Here is a 16073-nt window from a genome sequence, read left to right as displayed (position 1 = left end):
GCACAGCCCTGGCTTATTTTCCATATAGTGATTTCATTTCATATGTGCAAGTACACAAACTGGTAATGAAGAATCTGGCTGCTTTATTATTCAGGCAGAACAAGACCTGCGTCAGTTGTAACCAGCCCCAGTACAATCTTCAAAGCTGAGTTTATCATTCAGCTGACACATGGAACGTGTACATGCTCGGAGATCACAAGAGTTAATATTGTAATGGGGTTGTAAAGCACATTGCCATGGCTTTAGATTGTGATTACATTTTTTAAAATCCACATAAAGAGCATTTACATCCCTTTTCCCAGCCTGGCAGAGCCTCTTAGGCCTTGTTTGCCTAATTATCGGACTTGCTTGCAGAGAGCTGTGCTTGCTGAGAACAAGTGTATCAGCTGATGCGTGATTTCTTTGATGTATAATTAGCTGCTTTTGGACTTCCTACTCAGCTAAATAGGAAGTCTGTATTCTCCCGGCCAAGGCACTATAGTGCTTCCCCATTCTGGGGCCTCCTTCTCCGGTGGTGACTGTAGTACACATCGCCTCTTTGAAAAGAAGGGTAGCCATATATTAGAGCTACATAAAGTTGTCTTTAAAAGAAGCCAGTGGTGCAAGGAGGTGATGATGCTTAGCTTGGAAGCCATTGGGAAATCTCAGCTTGTGCTGAGCCAGCGAATTAATGAGTGCCTAGAATGGAACTGAGACGTGGAACTAAGGAGCAGGTAGTGAGTGGTGAAGCTGTGAAAAAAATAAGATTTTGAGGGTAAGAGCAGTTCTGCCCAAGGCATCGCTTCATTCATCCTGTCGTATTTATTGAGCGCTTGCTGTGTGCAGAGCGCTGTACTAAGCAGTTGGGAGAGTACAATAGAACAATAAACAGACACATTCCCTGAGCACAAGGAGCTTACAGTCTAGAGGCGGGGCGGCAGACATCAATACGAATAAAGAAATTATAGATATATACATAAGTGCTGTGGGGCTGGGAGCTGGGAAGAGTAAAAGGAGCAAGTCAGGGCAATGCAGAAGGGAGTGGGAGATGAGGAAAGGTGGCCCTAGTCTGGGAAGGCCTCTTGAGGGAGATGCGCCTTCAATAAGTCTTTGAAGGGGGGGAGAATAATTGTCTGTCGGATTTGAGGAGGGAGGGGGTTCCAGGCCAGAGACAGGATGTGAAGGAGAGGTCAGGGGTGAGATAGGCAAGATCAAGCCACAGTGAGAAGGTTAGCACTAGAGGAGCAAAGTGTGTGGGATGGGTTGTAGAAAGAGAGAAGCGAGGTGAGGTAGGAGGGGCAAAGTGGTGGAGTGCTTTAAAGCCAATAGTATGGAGTTTTTGTTTGATGGGGATGGTGGATGGGCAACCACTGGAGTTTTTGAGGAGTGAGGTAACATGTCCAGAATGTTTTTTGTAGAAAAATGATCCAGGCAGCAGAGTGAAGTATGGACTGGAGTGGGGAGCGACAGGAAGCTGGGACATCAGCAAGGAGGCTGATGCAGTAATCCAAGCAGGATAGGATGAGTGATTCTATTAATATGGAAGCAGTTAATCCCAAGAAGCAGCGTGGCGTAGTGGATAGAGCATGGGCCTGGGAATCAGAAGGCCATGGGTTCTAATTCTGGCTCTGCCACTTGTCTGCTGTGTGACCTTGGGCAAGTCACTTCACTGGGCCTCAGTTCCCTCATCTGTAAAATGGGGCTGAAGACTGTGAGCCCCATGTGGGACAGGGACTATCCAACCCGATTTGCTTGTATTCACCCCAATGCTCAGTACAATGCCTGGCACGTAGTAAGTATTTAGCAAATGCCATAATTATTATTATCATTATTATCCCAGCCACACATAACATCAGAGGGACACTGGGCCCTGCACAGAAAATGGGCACTCCTAGCAACTGGCGAGAATGCCATGAAGCCTTCCCCTCCCATTCATACCATCCTTCTGATCTCCCAGGTGGAAGAGAGTGCCCACTCTGCCCCTGCCCTCTCTAAGATGGGTTGGTGGGAGCTGGGATTCCTGACATGTGCTGCTGCACAGAGATTGTAGGATCAGGTCTTGGATTGCTCCCCTCTGCCCCTCTGAACCTCAGGTAGTTCAGGCCCCAGATTCCTCCCAACTGCAAGGAGACTCACTCTTCACCTCCAAATTGTCCTGGGTCCTCTCATCGTCTAGTCTTTTGCAGGTCTTTCCCTGAGCTGGTGAAGAAATGGAAGTTAGTGGCTTCCAAACATGTTTAGGCCAGGCCTTCACAAAGAAAATACAGCCGAGAATTTGGGGGGATTCTCCAGCTCTTTCAGGCTAAAGACTCCTTTTCCTACGAATTTAGTTGATTGAGACAAAAAGTGAAGTGGCCTGAAAGAATCAAATAATTCCAATATTCCACTTTCCTTAACCAGCGGAGATCAGAACTTAGCAAATCAGGCTGAAGCTGGGAGAGGAGTCCCAGGTTTGCCAACCGCCTAGTCCAGTGTTTTGTTCTCGAGTCCCGATGCTGCTTCCAGGTGAGGAAAACTGATCTGCAAGAACCACCCGAGTGTAGGCAGTAACTGCTCTGCAAAACTTAAATCTTCCACTGATAGTGTTGGTGAGCGGTGCTTATTCAACCACTTGAGGGCACAATTCCTTCATTTTTCTGGATTCATTTAGTAATTCTTAAAGATGTCCTTTCCCTAGACCCAAACGGATGAGGCGTTAGTGTAGAAGACACTCTCATTTCCTGCTTCCTCAAAGTAGGCCTGAGAAAGCTAGGAAAATATTCCAAGAGCCTGAGAGATCTCCATTAAGGAGGGCTTCCTCAGTCCCTTAGGATCTCCTTCTTGGGAGCTGGATAGAGGAGAAATGACTAGGAAATGCCCCCGTGCTGGGATATAGAGGATGAAGTCCAGACCCCTTTCCTTGCTATTAAAGCCCTATGTGTTGGTACAGGATAAGGGAATTCTGGGGATAGGAGACTGACTCTCGTCGCCTCCTTCCCCTGTCTTGTCCACTTTCGGACGTAAGGTCCTTGGGGTCAGGGAATACATCCACCTATCTGTTGTACTGTACTTTCCAAGCGCTTAGTACAGTGGTCTGCACACACTAAGCACTCAATAAATACGATTGAACTGATTGAATGCATGGTTGTCCCCCAAGTCCCAGAGAAGAAGCAGAGCAGGCAGGGGAAAGGATTTGCCCTAAATCAATATGGGAGATGTTATCGACAGATAATGGGTGTGGGTTTGTTTAGTCAATGAAGAGATGAAAGACTCCAAGAGAAGGAGTCAAAGAACGGAGCAGTAGGAGAGTGTGGAGCAGCCCGTTCAGCCCGGTGGGATCTGAGGGACTGCGGCACCCCCGTCCCAGCCTGCTCTGCCGGCTTTATTGGTACAGCGGAACCCCACTCTCGCACCGGGTGCCCAATCGGGGCTAGACACACATAGGGACAGTAGCCGATCAGTAAGTACTTCTGGGCCCAATCGGGGCTAGACACACTTAGGGACAGCAGCCAATCAGTAAGCACTTCTGTGATCACGTGACACCCAACCGGTTCCCATCGCACCGGGCCAGCCAGCATGCATGCGCGAAGTTACAATGGGTCACATGACACGAAGGTGCCATATTGCCGTTCACATAACAGACTCAGGGTGGGCCTCACTATCACAGTCCGCCACAGAGATAATCAGGACACCTGGAACAAGAACTCAAGAGTTTCAGGTTCAGACCACAAAGCAGCATCCACTGTCCATCAGTCAATCAGTCAAGGGGCTTTATTGAGAATTTACTTTGTGCAGCGGTCCCGTACTAAGAACCTGGGACACTAGGCCGCACTGCTGCTCTCGGGAAACAACTGCATATTTTCTTCTTGCTTTAAATGTGGTTTCAGCTTGATTTTATAATACGTAAAGTGGTGACAAAATATTCCTAAAGCCAAGGCAGGACTTAGCCCACTCCCCTCCCATTCACAGCCATCTGGACATCTAGCCTGTGGTGAGCTTGGCACCTCTCCCCCAGTCTGGGTAACTCCCTACTTATATCCATCTCAAGGAAGCTGTCTTCATTTTCTACATTTTGTTAGTTGTTTGAAGGTTTCTGATCTCTCAACTGGGATTTTCCATTATGACACTGTGCCTATCTCTTTGAACTGCTGCCCAGGGAGAGAAAATAAAAACTCCAACTAATTTCTTAATTGTTCATCTTTAATTTTGACTCTCACATTTTTGAAACTGCTCTCTCTGGAACCTCTGGGCTAAATTCATACTCTACTTTTTGTATTCCACATTAAAATCCCTCCTCCTCTTCAACATGAATTCTTAACCATCGGTAAAAGCATTTCAAAGGGCATTGTTTGCCCGTTAGGAGTTTAAATCAATGCAAGCCATACCACAGGCCCCCTTGCAGGGGAATTCATTATGCCTGTTGGGCTGCACTTCGGAAAGTTGGAAGAATCTGAGCCTTCAGGTGCACTTTCTTCCAGGCCCCGATCTGACAAGAAGTGCCAAAGTAAGCCTGTAAGCCTGCAGGGTTTGAAAATATTATTCACAATTGAAAGATGGATTTAATTGAAGTTCTGATTCGTACCACAAAACTTTGTGTCAAGTCACAAAAGTATTCCTCGTAAATTTCTGATCTGTTCACTTGATTTGCTATCATGCTGTCAAGGATCAACAGCTGGATGGAAACTTTTGTGGAAGGGATCGTAAGAATAAAAATAGAAATAATATTACTTGTTGAGTGCCTACTCTGTGCTAAGTGCTGTACTAAGCACGGTACTAAGCACTCTACTGTACAGGGGTAGATGCAAGATAATCAGGTCCCACATGGGCCTCACAGTTTAAGTAGGAGAGCGAACAGACATCAGATGAGGGAACTGAAGCACAGAAAAGTTAAGTGACTTGTCCAAGGTTGTGCCGCAGATAAGTGGCAAAATCGGGATTAGAACGCAGGTCCTATGATCACATTTAAGATTTCGAAGGAAGAGAGAAATCAACAAGATAAAGAAAATGAACTTCAGGAAAGCCAGCTTTAGCAGATTAAGGGCATTAGTGGAAGGGACCGTGGATGAGTGTAAAGGACATGGGACTGGGAGACAGATCTGGGTTCTAATCATAGCTTTGCTGTGTGACTGACCTTAAGCAAGTCACTTAACCACTCCGGGCCTCAGCCCCCTTTGCTGTAAATGGGACGAGATTTCTGCTGTCTGCCATCGACTGTGGGAAAGGGACTGTGTCCAATCTGATTATCTTGTATCCATCCCAGTGTTTAGCATATAGTAAGCACTAAATAAATACCATAATTAGAAGGAAGGAAACTGTTTAATCAGTTTGGCAGGCCCTAACAACCTGTACTTATCAAACTAGCTGAGAGGGAAAGGAGGAGGAGGAGAAGAGTGAAAAGTGGAATTACCTGCTACTCCAGTACTTCTCCCATTTAAACTGCCCCCTCTTTCCTGGATCAAGCCTGGGAGGCATTGGATCCAGAGTCCAATACCACTCTGGGCTTAGTCAATAGATCAATAGTATTTATTGAGTGCCTCCTGTCTGCAGAGCACGGTACCAGGAGTTTGGGAGAGTACAATAGGATTAGGAGACACGATTCTTGCCCTCAAGGAGCTCGTAATATAGCAAGGAAACAGAACTGTAAAGTAAATTACAGGAAGTAATGAAGAAGCCTTGAGGCCTAGTGGAAAGAGCATGGCCCTGGGAGTCAGAGGACCTGGGTTCCAATCCCAACTCCATCACTTCCCTGCTGTGTGAAGTCACTTAAATTCTCTGTACCTCAGTTTCCTAATCTGTAAAAAAAAGGGTCTCAATGCCTGTTCTCCCTCCCTAGACTGGGAGCCTCATGTGGGACAGGGACAGTGTCCCACCTGATTATCTTGTATCTACCCCAGTGCTTAGTACTGTGGTTGACACATAGTACAGTGTTTTGCACACAGTAAGCACTCAATAAATATGATTGAATAAATGAAGCTTCCCAGGGACAGCAGTGGGAGGGAGAGGAAAGGAACAAGCAGGCCACCGCTGCCTCCTTCGCTCTGGAAACAGCATGATAGCTGATCTCGGGGCAGGGCGGGCATCGGGGAGAAGCAATGGACTTGGTACCTGAGCGACTAGGTGGACGGCAAGCTCATAGCAGCTGAGGGGCTCAGCTGGATGGGGGTGGGGATGATGGGGCGGAGCAGTGTGGCCTACTGGAAGGAGCACGGGCCTGGGAGTCATAGGACCTCGGGTCTAATTCCGCTTCTGCCACTTGCTGTGTTACCTTGGGCAAGTCACTTAACTTTTCTGTGCCTCAGTTCCCTCATCTGTAAATTGGGGATTCAATCCCGGTTCTTCCTCCTACCTAGACTGTGAGGGCCAGTGCTTCATTGGAGCCAAGTCTACATCTTCCAAATAAAAACAAAAAAAATAGCATCCTCTTTGATTCATACCAAAGGGCCTGCCTTGGTATCTCTTGTTTTACCAGTGCAGCATTCTGGGCCTTTCCAACTTACCTTACTTCCTCCCCTGGCCCAGCCAGTCTTTCATTCAGCAGAGAGGTTGGGGGATTTTCAATCAGTCCATCAATCATTGGCAGTTCTTGCTATAGATTGAACAGAATCCTCCCTCCATACACACACACACACACCCCACACACATCCCCAAAAAAAAAACATTTGTGGGAAGGGGTTTGCACATTTCTGCAGGAATCCACCTGATTGATATTTGTGGCCTTTGCTACCTCTTTTCTCCTGCCTGAGTCCACTCCCCCATATCCTGCTGCTGTCATCCTGCCTGGGCATTGCCCTACTCATAGATTGCCCTTAGGCTCATGGTGGCCTCTGCAAGCCTCCCCTTCATTTACCTGAGGCAATCTCTAGAGGTGTTATTTGATGCCAAGACTTGGGTTTGCCCTGTGCAGAATTGGAACAAAAACAAGAGATTTCTGCTGGGCAGACTTGACCAATAATTAAAATGGCATAAGAAGTAATATGATTTCCGTTATATTTTACTCAAATAAGGGACAAAGGCAGTATTTTTTAAGAAAATTCGGGTGTTTGGTTTGTGTCTAAATTAAGTGCTTTCTTTGGTTTCAGAATAGTGAAAAATCAGATTAAAAAAACTGATAAATCTTTCTCACAATAGCCCGAGGGCCCACATAGCAATGATAAGTTCCTAGACAGAAAATGACTTAATGGGACTGAGATTAAGACAGAATTCCCAGGCCTGCAGGACAGTTAATCTTTCTGTCTCAGGGTTCACTACCCTTGTTTAAGACCTTTTTGTTTCAGTTTTGACTGATGTTGTTGAGCTCTAGATGAATGCAACAGTAGCCCAGCCCGCAGGGAATTGTAACTGTACAACAACCACAGTGATAAGACCAGAGCCCTTCCTGTAGACTCTACTTTTCCTATTTAATCTCTCTTGCAACTAGCAAGGTGACTAAGTGGCAACCAGGAGATATTACTTTAGTATGTACAAACAAAATCAATATAACCCTTGATAAACCCTGAACAAACTAGACTCCACAAAATTAAAAAAAAAACAACCTCATCAAAGAAACGACTCATGGTTTAAAATGTGTTTTGTTTGATGTTGGCATGGTGGCTGTAGATAATCCTTTACTACTTAGCCTTGCTCCCTCTCAGGGTCACACCTGGAGAGTTCCTAGTACTCTACCGGTCTCGACTACAGGAGGGAGAGTCAGACAGAGGCCTATCCATTCCATTCCTAGCTGGAGCAGTGGTTAGCGAGTGGAAAGCAATCTGCTCCAATTCAAAACTCACCTGTGCTGGACAGGAACAGCATGGGAGAGAGTCGAGGGTGGACACTCAAGTTGACTGCATGGAAGGAGGCAATGGTACACCACTTCCGTATTTTTACCAAGAAAACTCTATGTATATACTACCAGAACAATTGCAGATGGAGGTGGGGCATTCTGGGAGAGATGTGTCCATGGTGTCGCTATGGGTTGGAGACGATTCAACAGCATAAGACAAGATTTGGCCTTGAAGGTCACGGGCTCTTTTCCCACCTTTGTAAATAAGTAGGCATTCACAGAGTTGTCCCTCCTGCCTCCTCAATATCTACACAATTTGGCTGGGTTGGTATGATGTGTACTTTTAACTTATTTCCCTTTGGTTCTGTGAGTTTCTGTTGCTCAATAACAACATTTGCTGGTGGAGGGGACAAGGTGTGTATGTGTGTGTGTGTGTGTGTGTGTGTGTATTCGTGCGGTGTAAGAGTAAGAGGAGTATAAATAGAGCCAGGGCCCACTGTAAGCTTCGTGGGCAGGGATCATGTCTACCAACTCTACTGTATTGAAGTCATTCGTTCAATTATTTATTGAGCGCTTACTGTACTAAGCACTTGTGAAAGTACAATACAACAATAAACAGACACATCCCCTGCCCACAATGAGCTTGCAATCTAGAGATGGGAAGATAGACACTGTACTAAGCATAGCAGAACAAACAGGTACTAGGGACAGCAGGACCCATTAACCTTTTTCATTCAGTCTTTGAATAAGAGTATCTTGATGACTCAGTTGGTCTTCCACTTCAGTAAGGAGCTTCTCAAGTTCTTTTGAACACAAAAGGGACTCCTTTTGAATGCAAGAAAAGACTAAGGTTGAGAGAGATAGAAGTAACTATTTTGAAACTGCTAAAGTAGTTGGGGCAAGAGTATATTTGGTCAGAAGTGCTGACAGATTTCCTTTAGCAAGACTTCACTAAAAAAACACATGTGTTTCAGTTCATTATAATACAGTAACACATCCCCAATTGGCTATGAAGAAACCAGTATTCATGGCCCAAGGTAGGAAATATAATGCTGTACAAACCCCTTTTCTTTTTTGCCTAATGGTGATATTCCCAATTGAGAGCCCACTCTAGGCAGCAAATGCTTTATTAAATCTATTGGCCACAGAGTAATAGAGCTGGAAATTACTTAAATCATCTAGTCCGTTCCCCAGCCTTCAGGCATTAAAGTACTCAAGCCTAAAAAAATGGATGTCTACCCTTTAATTATAAATACTCCTGAGATTTTTCCTCCCTCTTTGATAACGAGTGGTCAGGAAGCTTTTAAATAGTTCCGCTGTTGAGCTAGTGGAAAGAGCCCTGCCTCGGGGAGACAGGAGATCTGGGTTTTAGTCCCATTTCAACTGGCCAATGTTTCCCCCTCTAGACTGTGAGTTCCTTATGGGCAAGGAACATGTTTACCAACTCTGTTTTGTATGCTCGCAAGTGCTTAGTACAGTGCTCTGACACAGTAAGCACTCAGTAAATACCACTGATTTATTGATGGGCTACACTCCTACCTGCCTACTGGCTTGTTGCAGCCCTGGCAGGAATGTGACTGGTCAGGACAAGAAAGTAGAACTGGTTCTGCATAAGCAGTAGTTCTATAATCAACCGATGGTATTCATCGAGTGCTTACTGTGGGCAGAGCCCTGTACTAAGTGCCTGATCCGTTCTTTTGCCTGGGTTCTCCGCCCCAGAGCCTCAAGATCTCTTTCCTGGTGTGAGATTCCATCCATGTCTGCCTCTAAGTCCCTCCTCCTGCAATGCAAATCTTTTATTTCATATTCAGACCTCCGTGAAAATAGAGAACAGTTGTCACACACACACACACCCCCACACACAATATATCATATTTGAAGAGCATCATTCAATCCTCCTTTTGCAAGCTTGATCCTCTCAGGTTCTTGAGCATTTCCACCTGAGACTTATTTTCCAATGGATACTGATCATATTAAACCATAGTGGAATGTTAGTCTCCATACCACAATGTCAAGCAAACCCTTCAGAGTATACACGTGCTCTCCCCTTCACCCCGCCACCCTTGGCTGTCTGATTAAACAGACCACTCCTCAATCTTCCATTCTGAAGGCCTGTGGAGACCCTGTAGAGTTCTTCACCTTTTGTCTTGAGATATTTGGCTTTTCTCATGCTCTTCAGCCTGTCCTGGAAGTTGACCTGTTTTAGCAGCTCTGCTCGAGAGGAGTTGAAAGTGTCCAGCTGCTGAAAGATGTGATCTATTGGTTCTTTGTGGTGGCTCATCAGTTCCTGGATTTCAGCTCCAAGCTGCTGAAGTCCCTGTGAAAGCCCACTGGCTTCCTCTGGAATGGGTGAATCCTGCATGTTTTTCTCCTTGCTTGTTTGGCAGCAAGCTGCTTTCAGTTGCTCTGGAAAGAAAATAAGCAAAAGCAAGAAAGAGCCATAATGTTCTTTGCATAATGACTTTATAAGGATTCTGGGGCTCCTGGCCTATTTTTGGAAAAGTTTCCAAATCAATCAGTTGGACTGAAAGAAGATCCTGGGCAGCCAAAAGAAGTATTTCCAAATTCCACAGGTTAACTCCCTTACTTCTGGTAACTACTCAAGTATAGCAGTTTATAGAAGAAATTGAGGGGTTAGAGGTGAATCTGTGGAAGGATTTTTGAGTTCCTGCAGTTTGGGATCAAATGGAAACATTTTAAAAGGTGCTGATGAATACCAGATATCCTGTTACATATTGTGATACGCAACACTGAATGATGGGACAAGCTTCTCATATATCCCCCTCAACTATGATGTATTGTGATGAGCATTGCTTGAATATGGCTTCACTGTTGGTAGCAAGGGCATTTCATGACTACAGTGTTTCATTCAATCGTATTTATTGAGCGCTTACTATGTGCAGAGCACTGTATTAGTGATCCTGTCTTGTCTTTTGTTACTCAGTATGGGATGTAATGGTAGTGGTGTGGGATCTGGGGAACAGCCCGGTGCAAACCTTCATGAATTTGTACACCTCAATCATGTCCCCTCTTAACATTTGTTTTTATGCATGGAAGAGTTCTAGTTTCTTCTGTTTATTTTCCTACATGAACTGGTTTATCTCCCTGGACATTTGGACAGTACCGACAGTGAGATTGTGTTTGTGTATATGAGTGTTTTACTGCAAAGACCAAAGTACAGCCAGCATCTTACATGGATCTTGCCGTTTGCTATGCTATTGCATTTGTTATTTTCTGGACCCACCACCATTTTTTATTTTTTTCTCCTTTGTTTCATGATCTTTTTAAAAATTCTGCAGTCAGGCCTACCCATTTGCAATAGCCTGTGCAGGTAGGAAAAAAAATACCAAGAGTATTATTAATAGAACATTGGTTAATTTTTTTTTAAGCCAAATTAAAAACCAAAGAAGCAGAGTGGACTAGTGGATAGAGTGTGGGTCTGGCCATCGGAAGAGCCTAGGTTCTAATACTGACTCCACCATCTCCACCTGAAGCAGAAACTCTTGACACTTCTCTGGCCCCTGTTTATTCTCCTTCTTCTCCTACTACACCCCAGCCACACACTTCATTCTTCTCAAGCCAACCTACTCACTGTGCCTCCTTCTCCTCTCCCTTGCCGTCAAACTCTTGCTTATGCTCTCCATTACTACCCGGAACTCCTTCCCCCTTCACATACAGCAGACAACTACTCTCTCCCTCTCGAAGGCCCTTCTGAAGTCACATCTCCTCGAGGAGATTTTCTCCTATTAATTTTTCACCTCCCCACCCTATTTGTTTTGGTATTTAAGTGCTTACTATGTGCCAGGCACTGTACTAATTGCTGGATAGATAGAAACTAATGAGGTTGGACACAGTCCCTGTCCCCCATAGGGCTCAGTCTTAATCCCCATTGGTCAGATGAGGTAACTGAGGCACAGAGAAATGAAGTGACTTGCCCAAGGTCACACAGCAGGTATATGGCGGGGCTGGGATTAGAACCCAAATCCTTCTGACTCCCAGGCCCGTGCTCTGTTCACTAGGCCACGCTGCTTCTATTTCCTCCAGGCTGCCATTTCAGCGTCACCTAAACATTTGGGCACTCACCCCCACCAATCATTCAATCAGGAGCATTTATTGACAACCCACATAGCACTTATATACATATCTTTATACTCTATTGCTTCCTCTTGTAATCTATTTTACTGTCTGCCTCCCTTGCTGGATTGTAAACTCCTTGAGGACGGGGACCATGCCTATTAACAATTGACTACTCTCAACAGTAGTACTCTTTCAAGTGGTTAATACAAATCTCTCCACAGCGTGCTCAATAAATACTATTAATTGATTGGTTGAAGGGTGATAGCCCCTCAAATAATAATAATAATAATAATGTTGGTATTTGTTAAGCGCTTACTATGTGCCGAGCACTGTTCTAAGCACTGGGATAGATACAGGGTAATCAGGTTGTCCCACGTGAGGCTCACAGTTAATCCCCATTTTACAGATGAGGTAACTGAGGCACAGAGCAGCTAAGTGACTTGCCCACAGTCACACAGCTGACAAGTGGCAGAGCCGGGATTCAAACTCATGACCTCTGACTCCGAAGCCCGTGCTCTTTCCACTGAGCCACGCTGCTTGTGAAGACCACCCTATTAACATTGTTCTTAAAAATGAGAAGACAACTCTGTCAGCATCGAAAATCAATCAGTAATATTTATTGAGTGTTTACTCTTTTTAGAGCACCAAAGAAAACTTTGAAAATGAAAGTCATCCACCCAAGAAAAACCTGTCAAGTGAAATTGTGTCACATTCCATTTGCAAGTGTCCTTAAGATGCCATGGCCATTTCCCATTCACCAGGCCCCCTCCCCAACTTTGTCCTAGGACTCCAATAGCATTCTCATTCATCTTAGAGACCCCTAAGCTACTTCCACCCCAGTCTTTCTCCTCGTAGCATTTCACCCACTTTTTCCAACCCCCAAATTGTTTTCCAAATGACAAACTGAATTTTCATTCCTGAGGCAACACCACTCACCCTCCTTATGGCCATCCTGGACTCTCCCCAGCATTACCTCAGAATCCATCCATCATCACCACTTGTCTCAAACCCCCTCAGTCTATTTCTGCTCCTATTAGTGCACTGTACTGAGTGCTTGGGAGAGTCCAAGACACATTCCCTGGCCACAAAGAGCTTACAGTCTAGAAGGGGAGGTGGACCTATGAGGGTTTCCAGTGAGGGAACCACCTGATCCAAGCCTTCGAATCTGCCTGTCACTCGGCATTTACACTCACTCGGGACCACTGTATTCATACCCACATCAGCTCTTTTTATAGGCTCTACACCCCCCCACACACCACAGCACACCAAATAGGCAGAGCAGGGATGAGGAAACTCAGAGGCCCAGAGGTTGAAGTAGAGGACTCTCTAGTGGGGTGCAGGTCGTGAGGCAACTAGTCTACTGCAGGGTGCCGTTGCCTGGGGAAAAGGAGGTGAAGGTGTCTGAAGAGAGGAAGCTATGTCCACCTTAAAGCCGGGAAGCTTGTAATACTCCCAAGTGCTCAGTTGAGTGCTCTGCACACATTAAACACTCAATAAATGCCACTGATTGAAACAAATGCAGTCAACAGTAGCTCTCTGCTTGATGATAGAGTAAATGAGATTTCAAATATTGCCCAGGGATTTTCACTGGGACCAGAAAAAAATAGTCAACTTTATCACCAAGGAAAAAGTGCATAAAAACAGAAATGGACCTAGATGAAAAATTACCTTGGGAAAAAGATGAACTTTTTACATCTAGAAAGTTGGCTCCCACCCAGGGTCAGCTTTAGTACTGAGTTTCCCAAGGAAAAAAATGTTAGAGTTGGGAAAATTGAGATGAGGGAAAACTGGTGATACCCTGGAGACTTGCTTCTTTTAAAGCAAATTCTAGACACCTTTTGGTAATCGATTTCTCTTTCTCTTTTTGCTTCTCCAGAAATCTTCTCTATGTCTACCCGCAGCGACTGAATTTTGCTAATAAGCTGACATCGGCAAGAAACATTACAATCAAGATACAGTTTATGTGTGGGGAAGATCACGCATTGCCGGTAACATAGACCGTAAACGTCTTCTCCCTATCAGGGCGGGCCACCGTATTTTTAGATAGTACCTGGAATTTGTAGAGCGTTTTTATTTTCCCAAACTGCTTTCATGTCAGTTATGTCATTTTATCCTCACAACCTGAAATAAATTCCGGGCCGAGCGCTTCACCCAGTGAGGCCTGCAACGCCAGCAATTTCTTCCAGTCGGCTGTTTGTTGGCTAGCACAAGCCGGGCCCGATCTGGACTGAAAGTCCTTGTTTGAGTGTTATATTTGCTGTTCTTTTTCCCAGAAGAGGGCAGCAGTACACATGCAATCAAGCCCTAAGTCACATTACAGGCTAATAATGACAAAGTGCTGTGGCTCATATTAATACAACTCCTGCCTCAGAGATACCCAGAGCACCAGAACTTTGTCTCATTAATCATCACAGCAGCCCTGTCAGAGAAGTGTCAGCTATTCTCCATACTTGCACAGGATCATGGGACAGATTAGAGTGCCTCTGAAGCCAGTTTTGCAAATGAAAATTAACCACTCATGACCCACTTCTGGGCCCCGCCTAGCTCCACCCTGAAAATGAAGTCAAGGCAACCCAAAGTACCTTTCTTTAAGGGTGGTTGGGTTCCCAGGAATCTCCGGGAGGCAGCATCCAGCCAGGCAGAACACTCCTTCATTTCCCCCACCTCCCTCCCTGAAAAATAGCAGTGACCTGGACATCGACCAGCTCTCTCTCCAGGGCCCAGATCCAACACTGTGGGAAGGAGCCCTGAGTTAAATACCCTTTTCATGAAACAGGTCCCCATTGGTCAGAAGATGCCTTTTTGGAATCTGGCTTGGATGGTTTTAGGCATTCCCTCCTCTAATGCTAACCTTCTTACTGTGTTTCGGTCTCACCTAACTTGCCGCTGACCCCTAGCCCACGTCCTGCCTCTGGTCTGGCACACCCTCCCCCCCTCAAATCTGACAGACAATTACTCTTCCCCTCCCCCTCGCCACCTCCTTGGAACACTCTTCCTCCTCAAATCTGACAGACGATTACCCTTCAAAGCCTTATTGAAAGCACATCTCTTCCAAGAAGCCTTCCAGACTAAGCCCCACTTTTCCTCATCTCTCACTCCCTTATGCAACACTCTGGCTTGCTCCCTTTGCTCTTCCCCCCTCCCAGCCTCACAGCACTTATGTACAAATCTGTCATTTTATTTACTTATTTGTACTGATGTCTGTCCCTGACCCCCACCTCACCTCCCCCTCTCCACTTCCCCCCACCCTGGCCCTGACTGTAAGCTCATTGTGGGCAGGGAATGTGACTGTTTATTGTAGTATTGTAATCTCCCAAGCACTTAGTACACTATTCTGCACACAGTAAGTGCTCAATAAATATGAATGAATGAGTGAGTGAGTGAATGAATGAATGAATGAATGAATGAATGAATGAATGAATGAATGAGTGAATCTGTTGGCTTGCCTAGAGCCAGAGAAAGAGAGAGAAGGTCTTCAGATTCCTTCCAAGTCCAGAATTTTAGAATTTCTGTTCTATCTACTCCATTACACTTTTTCCATGTTATAGCTAAAAGTTCTTAAAGTCTCAGAGTCAGTCAGTGGGTGGCTTGGGAGAAACCACCTCACTTCCTGGGTGGTGCTCAGTGTCATATGGTAAACCTCCTGTGTTGTTCTCATTAAATTAGTGGTTGAGTTTATGAAAAGTTGATTCTATTTCACACCTATCAAATGGTCTTTCTTTTGGGTGGCAGGTCATCTTTGGAAAATCAAGTGGTCCAGAATTTCTGCAAGAAGTGTACACAGCCGTCACATATCATAACAAGTAAGTGTGCTTAGACATATTTAAGTGTGGTCTCAGGAATAGGTCTCCTTTAGTTTTTTTCTTTTCACCTTTGGGGTTTCACCTATCGGGCTTTAGAATTTAGTGATTTGTGGTGACCCGCTTCATGGTATTTCCTTGTGGGAGGTGCTCATTCTTGTTTTCATTCCCTGAAATTGTTTAGAAGGTGTTCGAGAACAAAATATAGTGGGACTCTATTATAAGGCTCACAGTAATAATAACTGATCTTCTGTAATGCTGGTTCCTCTTAGGTCTTTTTTTTTTGTCATAATTAAGGAATCTTGGGCGCTGAGAGGAGCCGAGGGAAAGAAAACCCAGCCACTCCCAGTACCCAGAATTCCCTTCTCTCCCCATCTCCAAGTGGATATTTGAGCAAGGGAGTCCCTGTCATTCCTTTCTCTCTCCTCTTATGATGATAACAATAATAATAATAATAATAATAATAATTGCTACTA

General features: G+C 45.1%; 1 protein-coding gene and 1 non-coding gene across 6 annotated transcripts in view; both read left to right on the top strand.

The window, feature by feature from the left end:
- Positions 1–16073, top strand: part of DOCK8 (dedicator of cytokinesis 8) — a 194247-nt gene that overhangs the window by 98550 nt on the left and 79624 nt on the right. For all 5 annotated transcript variants that reach the window (XM_029055093.2, XM_029055091.1, XM_029055090.1 and 2 more), the window contains 2 exons: positions 13674–13785; positions 15530–15600. In XM_029055093.2, the coding sequence (XP_028910926.1) occupies positions 13674–13785; positions 15530–15600 (183 nt within the window). The remainder of the gene's footprint in view (positions 1–13673; positions 13786–15529; positions 15601–16073) is intronic.
- LOC114808520 lies at positions 7580–7717 on the top strand. The gene has a single exon (XR_003756367.1). It is a non-coding gene; the product is annotated as a small nucleolar RNA SNORA7 (small nucleolar RNA).

The sequence above is a fragment of the Ornithorhynchus anatinus genome, chromosome X5 (assembly GCF_004115215.2).
Source record: "Ornithorhynchus anatinus isolate Pmale09 chromosome X5, mOrnAna1.pri.v4, whole genome shotgun sequence".
NCBI classification, from domain to species: Eukaryota; Metazoa; Chordata; class Mammalia; order Monotremata; family Ornithorhynchidae; genus Ornithorhynchus; species Ornithorhynchus anatinus.
Note: the sequence above shows the minus strand (reverse complement) of the source record. Positions and strands in the feature narration are given on the sequence as shown.